Here is an 18,353-nt window from a genome sequence, read left to right as displayed (position 1 = left end):
CCCCAGCCTGTCTCACCCATGGACTCTTCAGTCTACATTTTTACGGACTACCTGTCTTGTATGCATACCAGACCAGCCTCCGGCTTCTTTACTTTTCATTCCATCCAGGAAGAGCACACACCAACTGCTGAAACTTCCTTAGCCTGACGAAGGGTTTGAACCCAAAAGCTTGCTTAATAATTGTTTTCCAACTATTTAAGTTGGTCTAATAAAAGATATCGGATTCACCCAAAGAACCTTGTCTGCCATTGTAGATCTGTTATTTTTTTTTTTTGTGATACATGGACTATGAATTCATTTCAGAAAGCCCAAATACCTACCATATCACTAGTAATCAGAACAGATATTGGATTGATGTCTCAGAACCAAAAACAGCATGTATAGACCTGTACTCTGAGTTTCCTACTAAAAACAAGTTTTTAAGTCTTCAGGACATGTTCTCAGGTCCTGAAGACTGTTCTATAACCACGTATGTTGTTCTCAATAAGGTATGGGGCATCTCGGTTTTCTTTCAAATTAAGCTTTCTTAAGGTAACACAGTACTTAGTTGTTTTGAAGCACTAATATCAGCTGACATCTTACAGACTTCTAAGCTACTGTCTTATTCTTTCAAGTATGTTGAACTAGAAGCTGTGCACTATCTACTGCAGGGAAGATTTTTTTTCTTCCTGTTCCCTGTTTTGGTCATAATTAATGGCTCCAGAACTCAGCTAGCTGCCTAAACAAAATGAGCAATGCTTTATTTCATTTCCAGTGATAAATCTTAGCTATTTCTTTTTCTGATAGGAACCAGTCTCTTCATTTACATCTTAAGCACTATGGTGTGAACTGTGATGACTGGTTATTGCGCCTCATGTGTGGAGGAGTTGAAATTAGAACAATTTATGCAGCTCACAAACAGGCAAAGGCTTGCCTCATTTCACGACTAAGCTGTGAACGGGCCGGGACGAGGTTTAATGTACGGGGGACAAATGATGATGGTCACGTTGCTAATTTTGTTGAAACTGAACAGGTATGATACATTCTGTGTTGCTTATGTGCCTCTAGTCAGTGTAAACAATGTGTAGATAGTAACTAAATGTTGGCTTGTTGCACTTAATCCAGTAATTGTGGGCGAGATATTGGTATAGTTCTTTTGATGCCAGTTAACTTAAATTACTAACTGAGGCTCTTTCTTTGCATTTGTAAATTATTATATGAAATTGCATGAAAGTATAAATCATCCTATGTTTTGTTGCTCTCTCATGGTTACATGGTTGCCAAGAGTCCCAGTCTTGCAGTTGTGTGGGTAAATCATGTCTCAGAATCCCTGCAGTTTTGCGGAGTCCCAGTGACTTCAGTGTTCCCCTAATGAGTAGGAAAATACTATCACAGTTTTGCTTCAGAGGGTGGTCAACAGGTAGCACTATAACTTTCTATCAAATCATTTATTAGTTAACCGTCATGTGTGGTCATATATAAAGCTTCACTTGCTTATATTCATTAGGCTGTTGTGTTTTAGGTCCTTACTGCTTTAGACCCATTTGTCTTAAACCTCCCTTGATCTGTTTCTTTCCTTGGCTTCTCTAACATGATTCTTGGGCACAGATTCTGTTTCCTCCTTTGCAGAGGTGGGATTACACATAGATCAGCTGCCTAAAACAATGCTTGACTCTCCAGTTTCCTCAGTTGCTTCAACATGCTTTTATTTTCCATAACTGAAGACGCACAGAAAAATTGCAGTTTACAGAGTAATTATCTGGGGCAAAACAAAGCAGGCAAAACAAACAGATGCATGGAGCTTTGCAGCAACTTGTAAGCGCAGCTACACTTCACTTAACACAAAAGATAGATCCAAATAAATAATAAAAACCCTGTATTCATTTCCCTGCCTTGTTTTCTTCACCACTCCAGTGTTCTTTGGGCTTAGGTCAGTCCTCTGGGATGTCCAAATCAAAGATAGTCTTTCAAACCTGATGGTGTTTAACACCAAAAAAGGCAAGGTTCTCCATCTTGGGAGGAAAAACCTGCAGCATCCTTGTAGGCTTGGCAGTGCTACGCTGGCTAGCGCTACGGAAGAAAGAGACTTGGGGGTCGCCATTGACCACAAGATGAACATGAGCCTGTAATGTGATGCTGTAGCTAGTAAAGTGACCAAAATGCTGGCATGCATCCATAGATGCTTCTCAAGTACTCAGCCTTGGTGAGGCCACAGCTAGAGTACTGCATCCAGGTTTGGGCTCCACAATTCAAAAAGGATATGGAGAAGCTTGAGAGAGTCCAGAGGAGAGCCACGCGCATGATCAGAGGTCAGGAAAACAGACCTTACGACAACAGGCTGAGAGCCATGGGGCTCTTTAGCCTGGAAAAGTGCAGGCTCAGGGGTGATGTGATGACCGTCTGTAAGTTTATCAGGGGTGACCACCAGGATCTGGGGGAATGCTTGTTCACCACAGCGCCCCAAGGGATGACGAGGTCGAACGGCTATAAACTACTGCAAGACCATTTCAGGCTCGACATAAGGAAGAATTTCTTTACTGTCCAAGCTTCCAAGGTCTGGAACAGCCTACCATTGGAGGTGGATCAGGCACCTACATTGAACACCTTCAAGAGCAATTTGGATGCTTATCTTGCTGGGATCCTATGACCCCAGCTGACTTCCTGTCTTTTGGGTGGGGGGCTGGACTCAATCTTCCGAGGTTCCTTCCAGCCCTAATGTCTGTGAAATCTATGAATTCTATCACTACCCCCGTCCCTCCACTGCAGGTCGCTCTCCATTTACTACAGCAGGAGCAGCCAAGGTTAAACACAATCCCTGATATGAAAACATACCTTCACTCATGCCCCCAGCACATCTTTCTGAGTGTCTCTGAGCACCATGGAGTTTCAGTTCTAGTATCAACGCTAGGGATAGGGCTATGTAAACAAGCCGTAGTTACTGTGCATTAATTTTAGTCAATGCGCAGTAACTCATGCTATTGCACAGTAGCACTGGTGCATTGGTTTTCACAGGCACTAACTGTTCAGTAGCATATTAGCACAGGTTTCACCCAGCATGCTACTGCGCAATGTTAATAAGCTACTGTATAGTTACTGTCTTGTGTAGATGCACACACTGAAGAGTAAGCCATCTTGCATTTACCATGGGATGGATAGCATGACAGTAACAACATGATAACCAGAATTCATAAGCTGAACATAACTGAATTCAAATTGTCACATTACCAAATCATAGTTTGTTTTTATAACATTTGAGAGCATGTTATTTTTAATCTGGGACTTAATTTTGAGCTTTCTGGCTAAAATACAGTAGCAGATTTAAAAACTTTGACTAAACGATGAGTTAATGTGTATTAAAACCTTCAGTGTTATAACAGAAATAAATTTAATGTCAAAAGTCTTAAACTAATAAACGTAGATCCATAAACTAATAAATTGTGTTTGCTCATATAACAAGAGTGGACGGAAATAAATAAGGAAAAGGAAACCAAAATGCCATTCAGAATTTTCAGAGGAACTTTAAAGAAAGCCTTGAAGATGATTTTGAAAGGATGGTTGTAGACCAGTTTGATTTGAACATGTGGTTTTATAAGATTCTTAAGTGAGATTTATGAAGAAGAAATAAAATGAAACTTCAGGTCTTCCGTTGTCTAACACCTAAATATTACTGATACATGTATCTAAGAAGTACATATGAAATCAGTGTTGTAAATAGTATCAGTGTTGTCCTATTACGTTTTCACAGGGGGACAAAATGAAACTCTTCTGAAGTCAAAATTAGTGTGTGGTGTATGGGCTGCTTACTGTCAAGTAGTTTAGTTCATAAATAAGAACTTTAACATTACTTGATTAAAAATAACTCTTGACAGTTCTGCTTATCCTGTGGAGTATGCAGTATATTTGAATGTATTTTAGATTATTTAAAAAACATTCTTTTTCCAACTCCCGAATTGTTCCTTTGCAACAGGTGATTTTCTTAGATGACCATGTGTCTTCCTTCATCCAAATTCGTGGATCTGTTCCATTATTTTGGGAGCAGCCAGGCCTGCAGGTAAACAAAAGATTATATGAATATAATGTTAAATCTAAGTAATTTGTGTGTTAGCTGTAGTTTTTTGTTTTAAAATACCTTCTCATATTACAGCATTTAGGCCACTGGTCAGCAACTTTTCAGAGTTGCAGGCCAGAACAAACTGATTTGGGTTGGAGGCAAGCTGGCATTTTCAACCCGGCTTCTTCTGTCATCTCTCCCTGCCCCCTCCATTCCCCAGCTGCAACATGGGTACAGCTACTTGCTACCTGGCCCCATCACAAACAAAGCCAAATTGTTCCATGGGTCCCCATTTTAGGCCATTTTGCCCACTTATTTTTCTGTTTAGGAGCCAATCAGTGTTAAAGCTAGCTGGCTGGTGGCATTGCTCTGGGGTCACTGGATATTATTTCCTCCAAGAGCTGAATATGCTTTCTCTGTAAAACTCCTAACATCTTTTGGTCTAAAGTTTTTTGAATTCTTCCTTTTTTAATATAAATAATTATCTGACAGAAAAGGTTGTTCTAGAACATACAAAAGGATATATTTCTCTAGATTTAGACTGCTTTGTATTATTCAATTCAAGTAGTTGTCAGACTAAGAAAAGCTGACTAAAGTATGATTAGCCCTAGCATTCTTGGAAGAGGAACTGTATTTTTTTTAAATTTACTAAAGAAGAATGAAATAAGAATCTAGTAAAAAGGAATTAAAGTCAGAGTGAAGAATTAGGGATTTTTAAATGTAGTACGAAGGCCATAAAATACTTGTTTCCATTTAAAGTAGGAAAGGAGGGCCCCCTTTACCTGTTATAGGTATTAAGCAATTAACTAGTTAATTGCATCATTACCTTGAGACCAGTTATACATGCAAAGTATAGTTATCATGCCATAAAAAGCTACAACCAGCTATAAAGTTAGACCTTGAAAATGTGTATTAGCTTTATAGCTGGTTGCTATTGAGCTTTAATTTGTGCATGTAATAGGGTCTCCCCTGCAGCTGGGAGCCCCATTAGCTGATGGGGCTCCCAGCTATGGGGCTGTACCATGCACAGCCAGGGCTGATAGTTAAGCAACTGAGGGGAGACTTGGCCCCTGCAGCTACAGAGTCTGAGTCTTGGTAGCACCTCTCAGCTTCCAAGATCGGTGTCTCAGAGTTGCTGCTATCTCCCAGCTCTGGGGGTCTCTCACACCCCCAGGTTGGAAGATCGCAGCATCTGAGAGTGCTTTCAGTTGTGGGAGCTTGCTTCTTTTAGGCTGCCCTTGCACTGGCAGTAAGGCACAATGGGATCTAATGTGCAGTCCCATAACTGTACTTCCTGCCTTGCATGTGTCACATGGCAGGATTCACTACTGTGTGTATCGCGCATTGGATCCCATCACATCTTTACCTGCATGTGTAGAGGGACCTTAGTAATTAAGCAGCAAGGTTAAAGAGGTTGAATCAGAGAGATTCTTCAGAATATAGAAAATAAATCTAAGTGAAGCCAGTATAAAGGAATGCTTATAGAAAGTAAGGTACATGATGTAAAAAAAATGTTTAAGTAGGCAATTTAATTTTACTCTTCTGATCAAAGGTGGGATCTCATCGTGTGAGAATGTCAAGGGGACTTGAAGCTAACGCACCAGCTTTTGACAGGTGAAGTAGTGGAAGTCTCTTTCACACTCCCCTCCCCCCCCCACTTGATTTTTCTTAACTGAGTAGAGCTGTTAAAACACTTAAAGAAGTGAGCATGTGATGAAGTTCAGTTGAACTACTTATGTGCTTAAATGAATCTGAAAAATGTTCAGATAGCAAAATACTATACCAAATTGAGACTAACTCTTATATCCATAAATGTTTTCTTGTAATACTTTGTTTGGCAGCCTCTATAGTACAACTGAAGTTGAGTCTCATTTCATACCTGAAAACACCTGGCCCAGGTATCATGACTTCTTGGCACTGATTACATATATTCCATTAAGAAGAATTTATGCTACTATTGTCCTAATTAAATAGCAGTCAATTGCTATTTACTGTTATTGGGTTAGATTGATTCCTTGGGAGCCATCCTAGTAAAATGGCTGCTGCAGTTAATAGAGTATTTCTTTACTGTTCCAGGCAAAGTTTGATTAATGGTATATGGTATGTAGTAATGATGCTAGTTTTCTACCTGACAAGGTGAGTGTGATTTTTTTTTTTGTTTGTTTTTCTTCTGTTAACAGGCATTTCCGAACCCTTAAAAATGTATATGGCAAGCAAATTATTGTAAATTTACTTGGGGCTAAAGAAGGAGAGCACATGCTTAGCAAAGCCTTTCAGGTAAACATAGTGATTATCTGGTCCTGTGGATATTTTTGGAATCTGTTTGTCTTTTTAAGAGGCTGTTAAGTAGCCGTCAAAGAATGAAACAAGTATGTTATACTGCCTGCTGTTAAAATAAAGCTGTATCCATTTTGCTTAGTCAAAGATTCTAAAAACTCAGGGTAGTCCCTAGAATATAATAAAATGAAATGAATGTTAAAATAGTTGCAATTACAACCTATACTGCTCAGTGTGTTCTTCATCTCTGCTCTCATTTTTCACCAAAAAAACTATGTAGCTGTTCACTGATTACAAAAAAAATTAGGCTCCCATAAATATCAGTTTGTCTAAAGAAAAATGTGCATGTTTTGTAAATACAAAACAGCTGCTTGGAGTATAACAAGTGCTTCAGATACACAATTTTTTTCTCCAGAATTATATTCTAGTAATTCTTGGTTATTTGATGGGTATGAAGTACGTTTTGCCCAACAATACAGTAGTTTAGGCTTAAATGCAATGGTTTTCTTTAAATGAAAGAAGGACCACTATTCAGAAGAACCAACATTTTGATTGTAAACTATTTGCAAGAATTCTTGGTAGTGGGTTAAATATAATAATAAAAAAAAAATGTATAAGACTCCAATTAGAGTAGAGCCTCCAGTTTCCTGTATTACTTTCATCATAGGAAAGACCACTTGTGTCACTGAGGCCTCTGGCAGACTGCAAGATCCCCACAATCGCACTTGCAGGGCAGGAGATGTGATTCTGGGATCCATCATCAGATCCCATCATGTTTTATTGCTGTGCAGGGGGACTCCAGGATTATGATATCAGGCTTCCTCTGCACCTGCCGGGAGCCCCATCAGCTTGCAGGGGCGCACCATCGTATTACAGGAAAAATGTCTTCCTGTGTTCAGTTAACATTCCATTTACATGCTGAAGAAAAAAATTGCCAGCTTTTATTTTTGTACTAGCTAAACTTATTTTTCTTTTTTTCCGCTTAGCTGTTGAGCAGTTCATTTAAAGCTATTATTTCCTCTTGGTTACTTTCCAGTATTACCATGGTAAATGTATATAGAGCTGAGAATTAATTTAAGTTTAAGTAGGTTTTTTTTTAAAAAGTAATTATCTGTTCTGATAAAGTTTATTTCTCTTTAAAAAAAAAAAAAAAAAAAAAAAATGGAAATTATAATCATTCACTCACAGTTTCTACTACTGGACTTCCACATTGCCAGTGCTAGAATTAAGTATTCAAGGAAGTTTTATCAGTAGTTATAATCTCAATGTCCTCTTCAGTGATGCTATTTTGAACTATGCTTTCAATGTGACTATCTATATTAATACATGAGCAGTAAGAACTCCAATAAATTCCTTTAATCTTTTGTCCATCTTACCTGCTTTGCCTGCAACACTACTTCTAAGGTTATATGCTTCTGGCAAATCAAACGGCCATGATTAAAACAAACAAACAAACGTCTGCAAAAAAACCAAAGCAAAACTTCTCAATCTTAATGATCGCCTTTTAAATTCCTTAATTATGTGGTCTCATTGTTGATGCATGTTCCATTCAGTTTTGCATAAGTGGAAGGCGTAATACAAACTCTTTTGTTAACCATCAGAGCTAGATGCAACTATTTTATCCTGTATGTAAGGTGATAAACTCCCCTTCTTGTTGCTACAGCATTTGTTTCTATACTGTACTTCTGGAAATGTTATCACTGTGGCTCTATTTAAAAATACTGATGGTCTTTAATAGATATTTCTAAAGTTGGATCTCTGATTTTTCTTTCCTTAGTTTTAATTGTTCCATAAAATAGACAGATCTTTTGAAGAGGAGGCCTGTTCAGTTGAACTTGTAGCACCAAGGCAGTCTGCCATTTTACAGAGCAGTTAAAATTGGGAGGGGTTGTTGTTTGTTGGTTTGTTTTTTAAACATCTGACTTTTTCTTTTTTTTGTAAAATTCTGCCATATGTAGTAGCAGTAACTATTCTTTTTGTGAAAGAGTGCAGCCAAAATTAATACCAGTGTTAGCCAGAAAATAAAGTTCTGGTTGTCTTTTGTTAAAACTCTGCAACTCAGTTCAGCCAGTAGCGGTCTACCAAGATAACTGAGATCAGAATTTTGTCTGCAGATTCTTAATTTATCCAGTAAGTTCTTTCCTGTTAACTTATCTAGAACATGAAAGCCCAGGCTTACAAACTATTGTCTCAAGATTCTGTTCCATTGAGACCAGAAATGTGGAACTCTACCAAAGCACATTTATACAGTCTTTTAAGAGAAAATAGGCAGTTCAGTATCAGAAATAAATTGTGTAGAATTCAGATGCAGAGTCTGATAAGGATTCTCTGTTTTGAACTGTATCTTGGTAGAATGTGTTGCTTTGATGCATGACTATATTTGAGGTCTGTGCAGACAACTTCCTTCCTCGTATTGGCATATGTTATCAGATGACTGCTTACATGCAAAAATAATATTTTAAAGAAATCACTAATTTGTTTAGGTGTTTTAAAATGCAGTTTAACAATAGAAAGCTGAGAACCAGCACCATAGGAAAAAACCCCCCAAATGAACTGTTGACAGGCTCTCTGATTTTAGAATTTTTATATAAACTGCAGCTTATGGGCTGGCAGTGACTACAGAGACCTGTCTAGTTCTATGTGGAGGTTGAGAATCCTAGAAACACATTTAACAGCAGAATGTGTAAGAGCTACACTGTTTAATGAATGCTAGCATTGCAGGTAGAACACAAATCTGATTCTCGTTTTGGCAGAAGGTCACAGTTTAGCTGTCAATCAGTCATTTATTTATGAGAATGATGCAAATATATACAAGTTATCAGGCTCATTTTTACTGAAGAGAAAATTGCATAGTGGGGAAGATATAGAACAAATTGATTTAGTATTTTGATGGTGGTGTCATCAACTTGTTTATTCCTTGGTGTATTTATATCACTTTTTTCCTCTCCCCAATATTAGAGCCACCTGAAGGCTTCAGAACATTCTACTGATATCAAAATGGTGAACTTTGACTATCATCAAATGGTTAAAGGTGGAAAGGCAGAAAAACTACACAGCATGCTTAAACCTCAAGTTCAAAAATTCTTAGAGTGTGGATTTTTCTATTTCGATGGAAAGGAAGTTAAAAGGTTTGACTGAGTTCCCCATTCCATCGTAATATGTTGCCACCCTAACTTTTTCGTTATTCAAGCCTCAAGAAGAGAGAAACATTTCTAGTTATTTGTGTGGAATGAATTATCTTTACTTTTTCTAAAACAGTAACTAAGGCAGAAGTATGAATCAGTCATTTTGCTGTCATATGTAAATTTATGTCTTGTTTGTGTGGGTTTCTAAAGTGATACTAAATCCTAAATCTATTATTATTTGTCTCAGTTTATGGCCATCTAAGCCATAAGTATTATTAAGCATCTAACCATCTAAGTATTATTAAACAGTACTTCTGAGCTTTTATAGTGAATTTCCAGTAACGGGGAAAATAAGTATGTTGCAAAATAAAATGGGGTCGTGAATGAGGATGGGCCCGTGGAGCCAGGCAGTAGCTTTGTTTTATCGACTTTCCTGTACAAAGCTTCCAAACGGGGTAATTTTGGGGAAAATGTTGGCTTCAGTATTATAAGAGTTTACTGTTCAGTTTACAGTTTACAATTTCATAACAGTTTACAATTTCAATGTCAGCCAATATGAGAACACTCCCAGGTGTTTGTTTTCTAATGATATTTTGTTCCCCAAATCCTTCATTTAAACTAGGATTTTTAACCCCCCCCAACTTCCTTAGGAAGTACATATTCTGTTTCCTGGTGTCTGGAAAGGGAATTCATTCCAGTGTAATGCTTTAGTTTAGAAAGCAAAGAACACTTCAAGAAACTGAGGGCAGACTGGCTTTATTTGCAAAAGATAAATTGCTTATGTCTAGTCAACACAGATGCCAAATTTATTGCTATTAGTAGAGCAAACCTATTGCTGCCAGCTTTATACAGGCATTGCCTTATAATGATACTATTGTAATTATTGAACCTTAATTTACTGTCCTTGCCTTTGTTGATATTTTTATAATACTGAGTTATTTCATTTTTTTTATCTTGTACTTGGCACAGATATCAAAGTGGTACTATCAGGACAAATTGCTTGGACTGTCTGGATAGAACAAACAGTGTACAGGCTTTCTTTGGCTTAGAGGTAGGAAAATAATGTAGAAGCCTAACAACAGTACTTTGCATTGCAGATATTTTCTAATGCTTCTTTTAAAACTAATGAGTCAAGTTAATCTTCCATGTGAAAGAGAATTACAGCATGTACAAGTCATGTGCAAGAACTTGATTTGTAGCATGACATTATGTGCATAGGATAACAAATCTCAGTAGCTCAGTTCTTGGAACATACAGGAAAAAATCTTCTGGTCTACTACTGATGCCTTCTCCTATTCTTGTATGTTTGTTGTCCCTCATTAAGGTTCAGGCTTAAATTCCAAAGAAGTAATAGTGCTTCAGTTCTGTGCATGAAACTAAACTTTCCCAGGTTTGCTCTTGCAGTAAGCATTGTGGATGATGTTTTTGTTACCCAACGGTAATTCTCTTGAAAGCTCCCACTAGTTGTTCAGAAAACCATGGCTACTGGGCTCCTCAGTTTTGTGGATGAGGGAGAATGTTAGTCAGGGCCAAGGTGCATCCAAATTCAGTGTCCAAATTCCTATGAGATTGTATTCCCAGTTGTCTGCTTACATTAAAAATACATGTTTCTGATACTAAAAGCTATAAAGCAGAGCTTGAAAACATGAACAAAATTTAAACTGATATAGTATATATGATATAATAATAAAATGTCCAGTTTTCAGGCAACCTGAAACAATAGCTGTAAGGGGTTATGAACACTCCACTCCTCCAACAAATTAACTCTAAAGATAAAAATGTGTACCAAATGGAATAGTGTGGGCATTGTAAATTGAATTAAATATAAAAATAGTACTACTAAAAATATTTACATTTATAATTTCCAACAAAACTGTACAGTCCATAGACTTCAAACCAGAATTTAGCCCGAATGATTTGTGGAGTACAAAGCTTTTTGTTTACTTGGAGTTTCCCTGTCGAGTTGTGTATTAGCCTTAGTCCACTGATTTGTCCATAATTAACTGTCAAATGTACTCTAATTTTTTTTTGCTTTTTTTTCCTTTTTTTCACTGTTTTAACTCCTGACAGTCATATGCATGGTGGATGTAGCCAGAGGTTGGAGTATTTGAAGTTTTGTAGCATGTTATCCACCTGAGTTGCAGGCAGTCGTGGTTTTTGAGTCATGGAGTGCAGAAAAAAAAAAAAGAAAGAATCCTACTTGTTGGGCCCCATAACTCTGGGTGGGTTTTGAAAATCTTATTTTTTTTCCTGTGTGATGTACTACATTCTAGGTATAGTAAAAAAGAGCTATGTGGCTTAAAAATCCCAGTGTTCTTGACTAAACCGTTTTATAACTCCACCTCATGTTGACTTGCCAAGGAAAAAATAGTGATTATAACCTTAAAGATCTTTTCTTATCTAAAACCTGTTTCCAACTTGGTTTTGGGTCTGACAGCTCATTACAGATTCATATCTAGTTTTGAAGCATTCCAGTCTTAGGTTAGGCTGACATTAGGAGTTCATCAATAGAGATTTTTGGGCCAGTACAGATAACCAATATTTAAGGAGGCATATGGGCCTTCTCTGATACAGCTGCCTCCAGCTGGTAAGTCTGTGTGGTGGAGGGGGGATAGGCCACAGCCCCCTGCAATGAGAGAGGGGGCAGGGGCAGGTGCTGCCCAGGCGGGCATGGGAGCGTGGAGCTGTGGCTTGTGCGAGGCGGAGAGGAGGGAGGTGGTTCCTGCTGCTGCCTGCACCCCGGGAGGGGGGAAGTTTTCCCGGATCTGCATGAGGTGGGGTAGACTGCAGCTGGGGCTGTGCGGGACTCTGCTCAGAGCAGGCGCTGTCAGCTCTGGGAGGATGCTGCATCCACCCCAGATTTCACTGCAGCCACCTGGCACAGCGGCAGCTTTTCCCAGTGCATGGGTGGAGGCAGGGTGTTGAGCCGGGGCTGCAGCTGGTGGTGGCAGTGCTGGCAGCAGATTGGCAGTGAAATTTGGGGTGGATGCAGTATCATCCCAACTCCACCAGCGCCCACTCCAAGCCCATTCTCCGCCAAGAAAAACCTACACAGCCCTGGCTGCAGCCTGCCTGGGACCGTGCAGATCCAGGGTGGCACACTCCTCCCCCCTGCCCTCCTGGGGTGCAAGCAGTGGCAGGAGCCACCTCCCACCCCTCCACCCACGAGCTGTGGCTCTGCCCTCCCACCCCACACCTGCCCCCTCCCTCACCATGGGGGGCATTGATCTGCCCACCCCTCCTCCCCTTCCACCACACCAGACTTACCAGCAGCTCTCTCTGCTGCTGTCTCTGCTCGTTGCTGCCTGAGTAATGTGCGTGCAGCACAGGCATTTATCAGCCAAATTATCATCCCCATTGGGCCGATATCAGATACAGATAGTTTTCTTTATATTGGTACCGATTTCATAGTAAAAAGAGAGTTTTACACTCACTCAGTTCATTGGTAGTTTTAGAATGACAGCATCTAAATTTTGTCCCTTCACACTTGAGTAAATCTGAAGTGAAGTCAGTAATTTTATTAGAGCATATAAATTGAACTCATCTGTGTAGGAGGCTGAATTATCAATTCAGTTAATCTGCAAGATGGAAGTGTAAAGCTAGTGAAAAGCAACCTTTTCAGTCTTTTTGAGTTTCTTTAATTCCATTTAAATGAAATAATTTCTTAAATGTATATTAAAATAAAAGTGAGGCAGCCATGCTCTTGGTTGACACGCCAGGGAGAGGACTGAAGATCTCAAGAGCTATAAAGCATGAGCTTTGACACCTCTCTGCATTAGGGCAGATCTGAATTTAAACCTTATATAACTTTACTTGTACACTTTTATTGGGGGATGGAAAATTAATCTGAATCAATAGCATCTGTAAAAGTAGGGATGGAAACTTACATTCATTAGTAAAATTGTAGCAAAAATATAGTGAGTTGCGGAAGTGTCTGCTCTGGAGCTGACAGTGTTCAGAATTCATACTATGTATATTTCTAGAGGATTACTTGCCAGACATACTACCAGTATGTTACAGATGCGTTGAGGAAGCTTCTTTTTCTCTTTCCATTACTGTATCTCTACATCCCTCCGTGATTGGTCCTTTGACTGTTTTATTGGTCAGCAGCCTCCACCCTCACCCCCACATCATGGCTGAGCAAGCAGCTCCCACTCCCAGCACTGCCGAACCTACAGCCCATGCCCCCCTCCCCTGGTTGGGCCCCCCCACTTACTCAGCTGGGGTGGGGGTTACAGGCACAACAACGCTGAGAGCGGGGGTCTGCCCTCCTGCCGCTTGCCCAGCCAGGGCGGGGGGCAGGGGGAACGATGCAGGCGCAGCTCGCTCTGGGCAGAAGAGAGCTAACCTCCAAGAGCACAGCCCTGGCCCAGCCTGCCCCGCACAGTCTCAGTACCTCCCTCACTGTGGGGGTGTTGATCTGCCCTCCCATGTGCCTTCCCTCCCCTTTTCCTCCCACCACAATAGACTTACCAGCTGGAGGCAACTGTATTCAGCGTGGTGAGGACTGCTGCCTGTTTAGTCTGTGGACAAATCTCTGAAGCAGCGCCGAATCTTCAGATCCAATTGAGCCGAATTAAACCAGGACAGTGATTTGGCATAATCAGATCAAATAATTTAATCACTGTCCTTCTGAACTGGCCAAATCTGAATCTGAATCAAATAGTTGCCACTTCTCACCGGCTTAACGTCTGGCATGGCTGGAGGACCGCTTTTGGGATAGTGCATAAAATTCCTCAGATCCCAAATTGCATCATTATTTTAAGAGATTTTTCACCTCCTTTCAGCTGCAGATGACAGGCATCTGCAGGTAGTTGCCTTCCAAAAGTGGCAGAGGGAGCTGATGTCTGGAAGGAGAGATCTGAGGACTAGGTATGGGCCACAGGTCACTTGTTTGACACCTCTGCGTTAGGGTAGCTCTGAATTTAAACATGTATAACTGTACTTACACATTTTTATTGAAAAAATGAATCCTAATCTATAATGTCTGTAAAAGTAGGGATGGAAATGTATATTCATTAGTAAAATTGTAACAAAAAAAATGAGTTGCACAAGACACTCAGCAGCCACAAAGAATTATTGTTGTCATGCTCTGATAGTAAAGGTCAATGTGGCTTTGTTTGTTTTGTTTTGTTTTTTAGGTGAGAATTTTATAGGAAGAATATAAACTGCTCTTCATTTGGATACTTTGAAGAATCAAAGACCTGAGAATCAAAGTTTATGAAATTACCATAGATTTTTTTCTTTTAAGATCAAAACATTTTAAAGGCCAGCTCTCTGTTTCCATATTAGCGCTTCTGGTTTGAGTTTTTTTGGAAAACTAAATGTTGTTGCTATTATACGTGATGTTCTCGTGAAGAAGGATTTCTTAATCTAACAGAGTGTCAGTTTTCCCAGAACGTAATGTTAACATCGGTAATCTTTTATACAGAGAATTTGACTGTAATTTTTAGTAGCTGTATTTCATGAACCTTGTTATAAATGTTTCCTTTTAACTGTTCCAGATGCTAACAAAACAACTGGAAGGTTTAGGATTAGCAGAGAAACCTCAGTTGGTTACTCGCTTTCAGGAAGTTTTCCGGTCCATGTGGTCTGTGAACGGTGATTCTGTCAGTAAAATATATGCAGGAACTGGAGCTCTTGAGGGAAAAGCTAAGGTAAAGCACATTTTAATCCTAAGCATTCCACTTAAAAGTATGTTTCATTTTACCCCAAGTATAATAACCAAGAGGTTTTTCTTAAAATGTACATTTTATAATGATCCAGTACAGTTGGGACTAAATGAATGGTCATTATCAAAAAAAAAATCTAACTTGCCAACCAACTCCTGTTCCACTAGTATCTTACCTTCAGTTCTTTTTTCCCCTGTTCCTTGTCAGTACTGTTCTATAACAAGAGATGAGCCTCAGAAGAGTCACCTCCTAGATGTCCAATCCAAATACACATTTAAATCCAGGAATTTTTTTTGGATACTTCCAGTTTCTTTTTTGTGTTCTCTATTGCTGTGATTCGAGAATATCACTTCCTCTCAAAAATGCTTTTAACTGGAAATTACTGTTGTGTTTTTTCTCGTATTTGTTTTGCCTTAGCTTTTCATTTTAGTATGTTAATTTGGTAAGATCATTGTTTTTCAGTTTGTGTCTGTAAATTGTCTCTAGTTTTGTGGTTACTCAAAAAATCTGTCATGTCTAGATTTGTCTGTTTCTGGTAATAAGCAATGCTGTGCTACATTTGCTAGTGTATTGTTCAGATTACTTCTTCAACCTATTTTGTCCCTTTTAATGCATGTGTTGGACAGCTCTACTTTTTTCTTCTGACAAATAACATTGTGGTTTAACTTATTTTCATAATGTTTCTCTTTCTTATCAGGTGGTCTGTAACAAACTAATGTTGAGCCATAAAGACTCTACCCCTAGCTCAGGGGTGGGCAAAATGCAGCCTGCCAGGCCATTCTATCCAGCCCACGGGGCCCCTAAAAATGTAGAAAATTAATATACATCTGCCCCTTGCTGTCTGTCATGCAGCCCTCGATGGCTTGCCAAAACTCAGTAAGCAGCCCTCCACCCAAAATAATTGCCTGCCACTGCCCTAGCTAGTTCTTCTGAGATGTCATTATGCTCATGCAGTTCTTTTTATAAAGAATAATCTGCATTTAATTCTTTGATCTACACTTTCTATTTCATCATATCGCTTAATAATTGTGATTTAACTATACTTTGTCTTTCTCACTATATTTCAGAAAATCCTTAAGGTCAGAAATCCTTCTGTGCCCATACAGCTGTTATGGCAATAGGATTCTTAAAAATTAAACAAGTGGCCAAATTCTCCCCTTTTGTATTGGTACATGCAAGTCTCTTTGATTTGGGAGCTGCTTGAATTTTTCTTAAACCTTCTGCAAGATTACACTGAGCAAAATAATTTGGGGGTCTCTCTCCGTTTCCTGACTTAATTCTTCCTTTTGACCCTCTGTTTAATGTAATACTTCCTTGTCATCTTTCTTATTTCATTAACTCTCCTGGGGTCTTTGTAGGCACACTATTTTCCTTCTATCTGAAAAATTATATCTGTTCCTCAAACAAATGTTAAACTTCTTTGTTAGCAAAAACACTTTGTTTAGATATTGTGCATTCTACCTTTGAAAGAGGGCTGTCTATTCCAAAAGGAGTGCTAATGCTTCGCTGGGCCTTTTTTTTTTTTTTTCATAACCCAGGTCCCTCATGAATAGGGTGATCATATGTCCCAGTTTGGCTGGAACAGTTTCATAGGCTGGTCCTGGCCAGTTAAATAAGTCCCAGAATTGCAGTGGCATAGGGCATAGTCTGACGGGGAGATGGAGCAGCGTGGTGCACCAGGCAGGCATCTCTGCTAATGCTGCTGTGCAGGAGCAAGGAAGGTGGACCAGAGCAGACACCACCCCACCCACAGGTGCCCAGCTCAGTTCTTGAGCAGAGGTGGGAGGCAGGCTAGGCTGGTACCACTCCATTCTGACCACCTTTATTCCTGCACAGCAGCAGCAACAGTTCCTGGCTGCCCACCTGCCTGGCACACCATGCTGCTCCACCTTCCTGACAAACCATACCCTCTGCCTCTGCCTGCAGCAGTGCTGCTGACTTGGATGGTGGGTGGGGAGTGGACAGTGTCCTGGGTTTCCTTAAAAATTATATAGTCACCCTTCTCATGAACAATTTTCTAGCAGCAGTGCCATGATAATACTGCTTATAAGTTCCTAACTTAGTTTCTCAAACCCAATTTAAGTTTTCTACCCTTGTCACTTATGCCATTTTGTTTTTTCAAAGGCCAAATGTACTTAAGTAGTTGTGCAAACTTTAGATATCAGAATATTTTGTTTGACCTAAAATGTATAAATATGGAGTGCATTTATATATTGAACAGTCCACTTACAATAATTTCTATGCTTATTTACATCTAACTCTTTAACTGCTTTTTTTTTTGCTTTCTCTGGGTTCCTTTCAATTATTTGCCTGATATATGAATGGTGAGTGTGGGTTTTTTGATCATGTCATACAATATAAGTTATCTGGTAGAAAGAAAGCAACATAAAATATTATGGCAAAATAATTGTTTTCCATCAAGAACATCATCCATCATGTTGCCAGTTTACAACTTAATAGTTGTAATGCAATCACTGACTTTGCTTATAGGGGGTATACTTTACAGTATTTAATGCAGGAGTGATTGAGCCAGTTCTTAATTTTTTTTTAACAATAATGTGCACTAAAGTGCTCTAAACCATTCAAGTCACGATTATTCAATACCTTCCTGAAAGAATGTAATCCCATGCAGCATCCCCAAAGGAATGCGGAGTCTACACTTCATCAGAGGCATTCACATTGCTATAACATATGTGGACACAAGCATACACCATGATCAGAATTTACATTTATGCATAACATGACGTTGATACAATATTTTATAATAGGTCTCTCTGTCATTTTTGTGGCTGTGAAGCATATCTATTTAAGCAGTACTGACTGTGCATGCAGCAATTCGTTGAATTGTCAGAACTGCATATATAACTACATTATAAATATCTAAATGTCTGACCCACGCAAGGTTTCTCTAGTATCGGTTGCACTCTTGTTAGGTTCTTTTTTAGTTCAGGTAGTGGAACATTCTTCTCTTGGACCCAGAAGTCTATCCCCTTCATGCCACTTGCGTGCAGTGTGACTAGTGACAGTGATATAACGGTGTTTACATAGGTGTTTGCATGTTTTTAAAAATTTAAATTTTGGGTCTTAATAGGTTTGAAGTTATCCCTTTTTAACAGATATTTCTAAGTGGATATATTCATATGTACATATGTATATGTATCATGATGTTTTGGCACAAGTGCTTGTTCATTCCTCACTATTTGGGGGGAAAACCCAAAATTCCATAGCATGGTCTAAGCATTGCTTTTT

At 39.2% G+C, this 18,353-nt stretch overlaps 1 protein-coding gene across 5 annotated transcripts in view; it reads left to right on the top strand.

The window, feature by feature from the left end:
* SYNJ1 (synaptojanin 1) overlaps positions 1-18,353 on the top strand; it is a 101,084-nt gene that overhangs the window by 26,857 nt on the left and 55,874 nt on the right. For all 5 annotated transcript variants that reach the window (XM_019528831.1, XM_019528828.1, XM_019528827.1 and 2 more), the window contains exons 5-11: positions 787-1,012; positions 3,947-4,030; positions 5,583-5,644; positions 6,211-6,307; positions 9,266-9,435; positions 10,402-10,483; positions 14,937-15,089. In XM_019528831.1, coding sequence (XP_019384376.1) covers positions 787-1,012; positions 3,947-4,030; positions 5,583-5,644; positions 6,211-6,307; positions 9,266-9,435; positions 10,402-10,483; positions 14,937-15,089 — 874 coding nt within the window. The remainder of the gene's footprint in view (positions 1-786; positions 1,013-3,946; positions 4,031-5,582; positions 5,645-6,210; positions 6,308-9,265; positions 9,436-10,401; positions 10,484-14,936; positions 15,090-18,353) is intronic.

The sequence above is a fragment of the Crocodylus porosus genome, unplaced genomic scaffold (assembly GCF_001723895.1).
Source record: "Crocodylus porosus isolate Cpor-Errol unplaced genomic scaffold, CroPor_comp1, whole genome shotgun sequence".
Taxonomy (NCBI): Eukaryota; Metazoa; Chordata; order Crocodylia; family Crocodylidae; genus Crocodylus; species Crocodylus porosus.
This window is presented reverse-complemented; position numbering and strand designations above follow the sequence as displayed.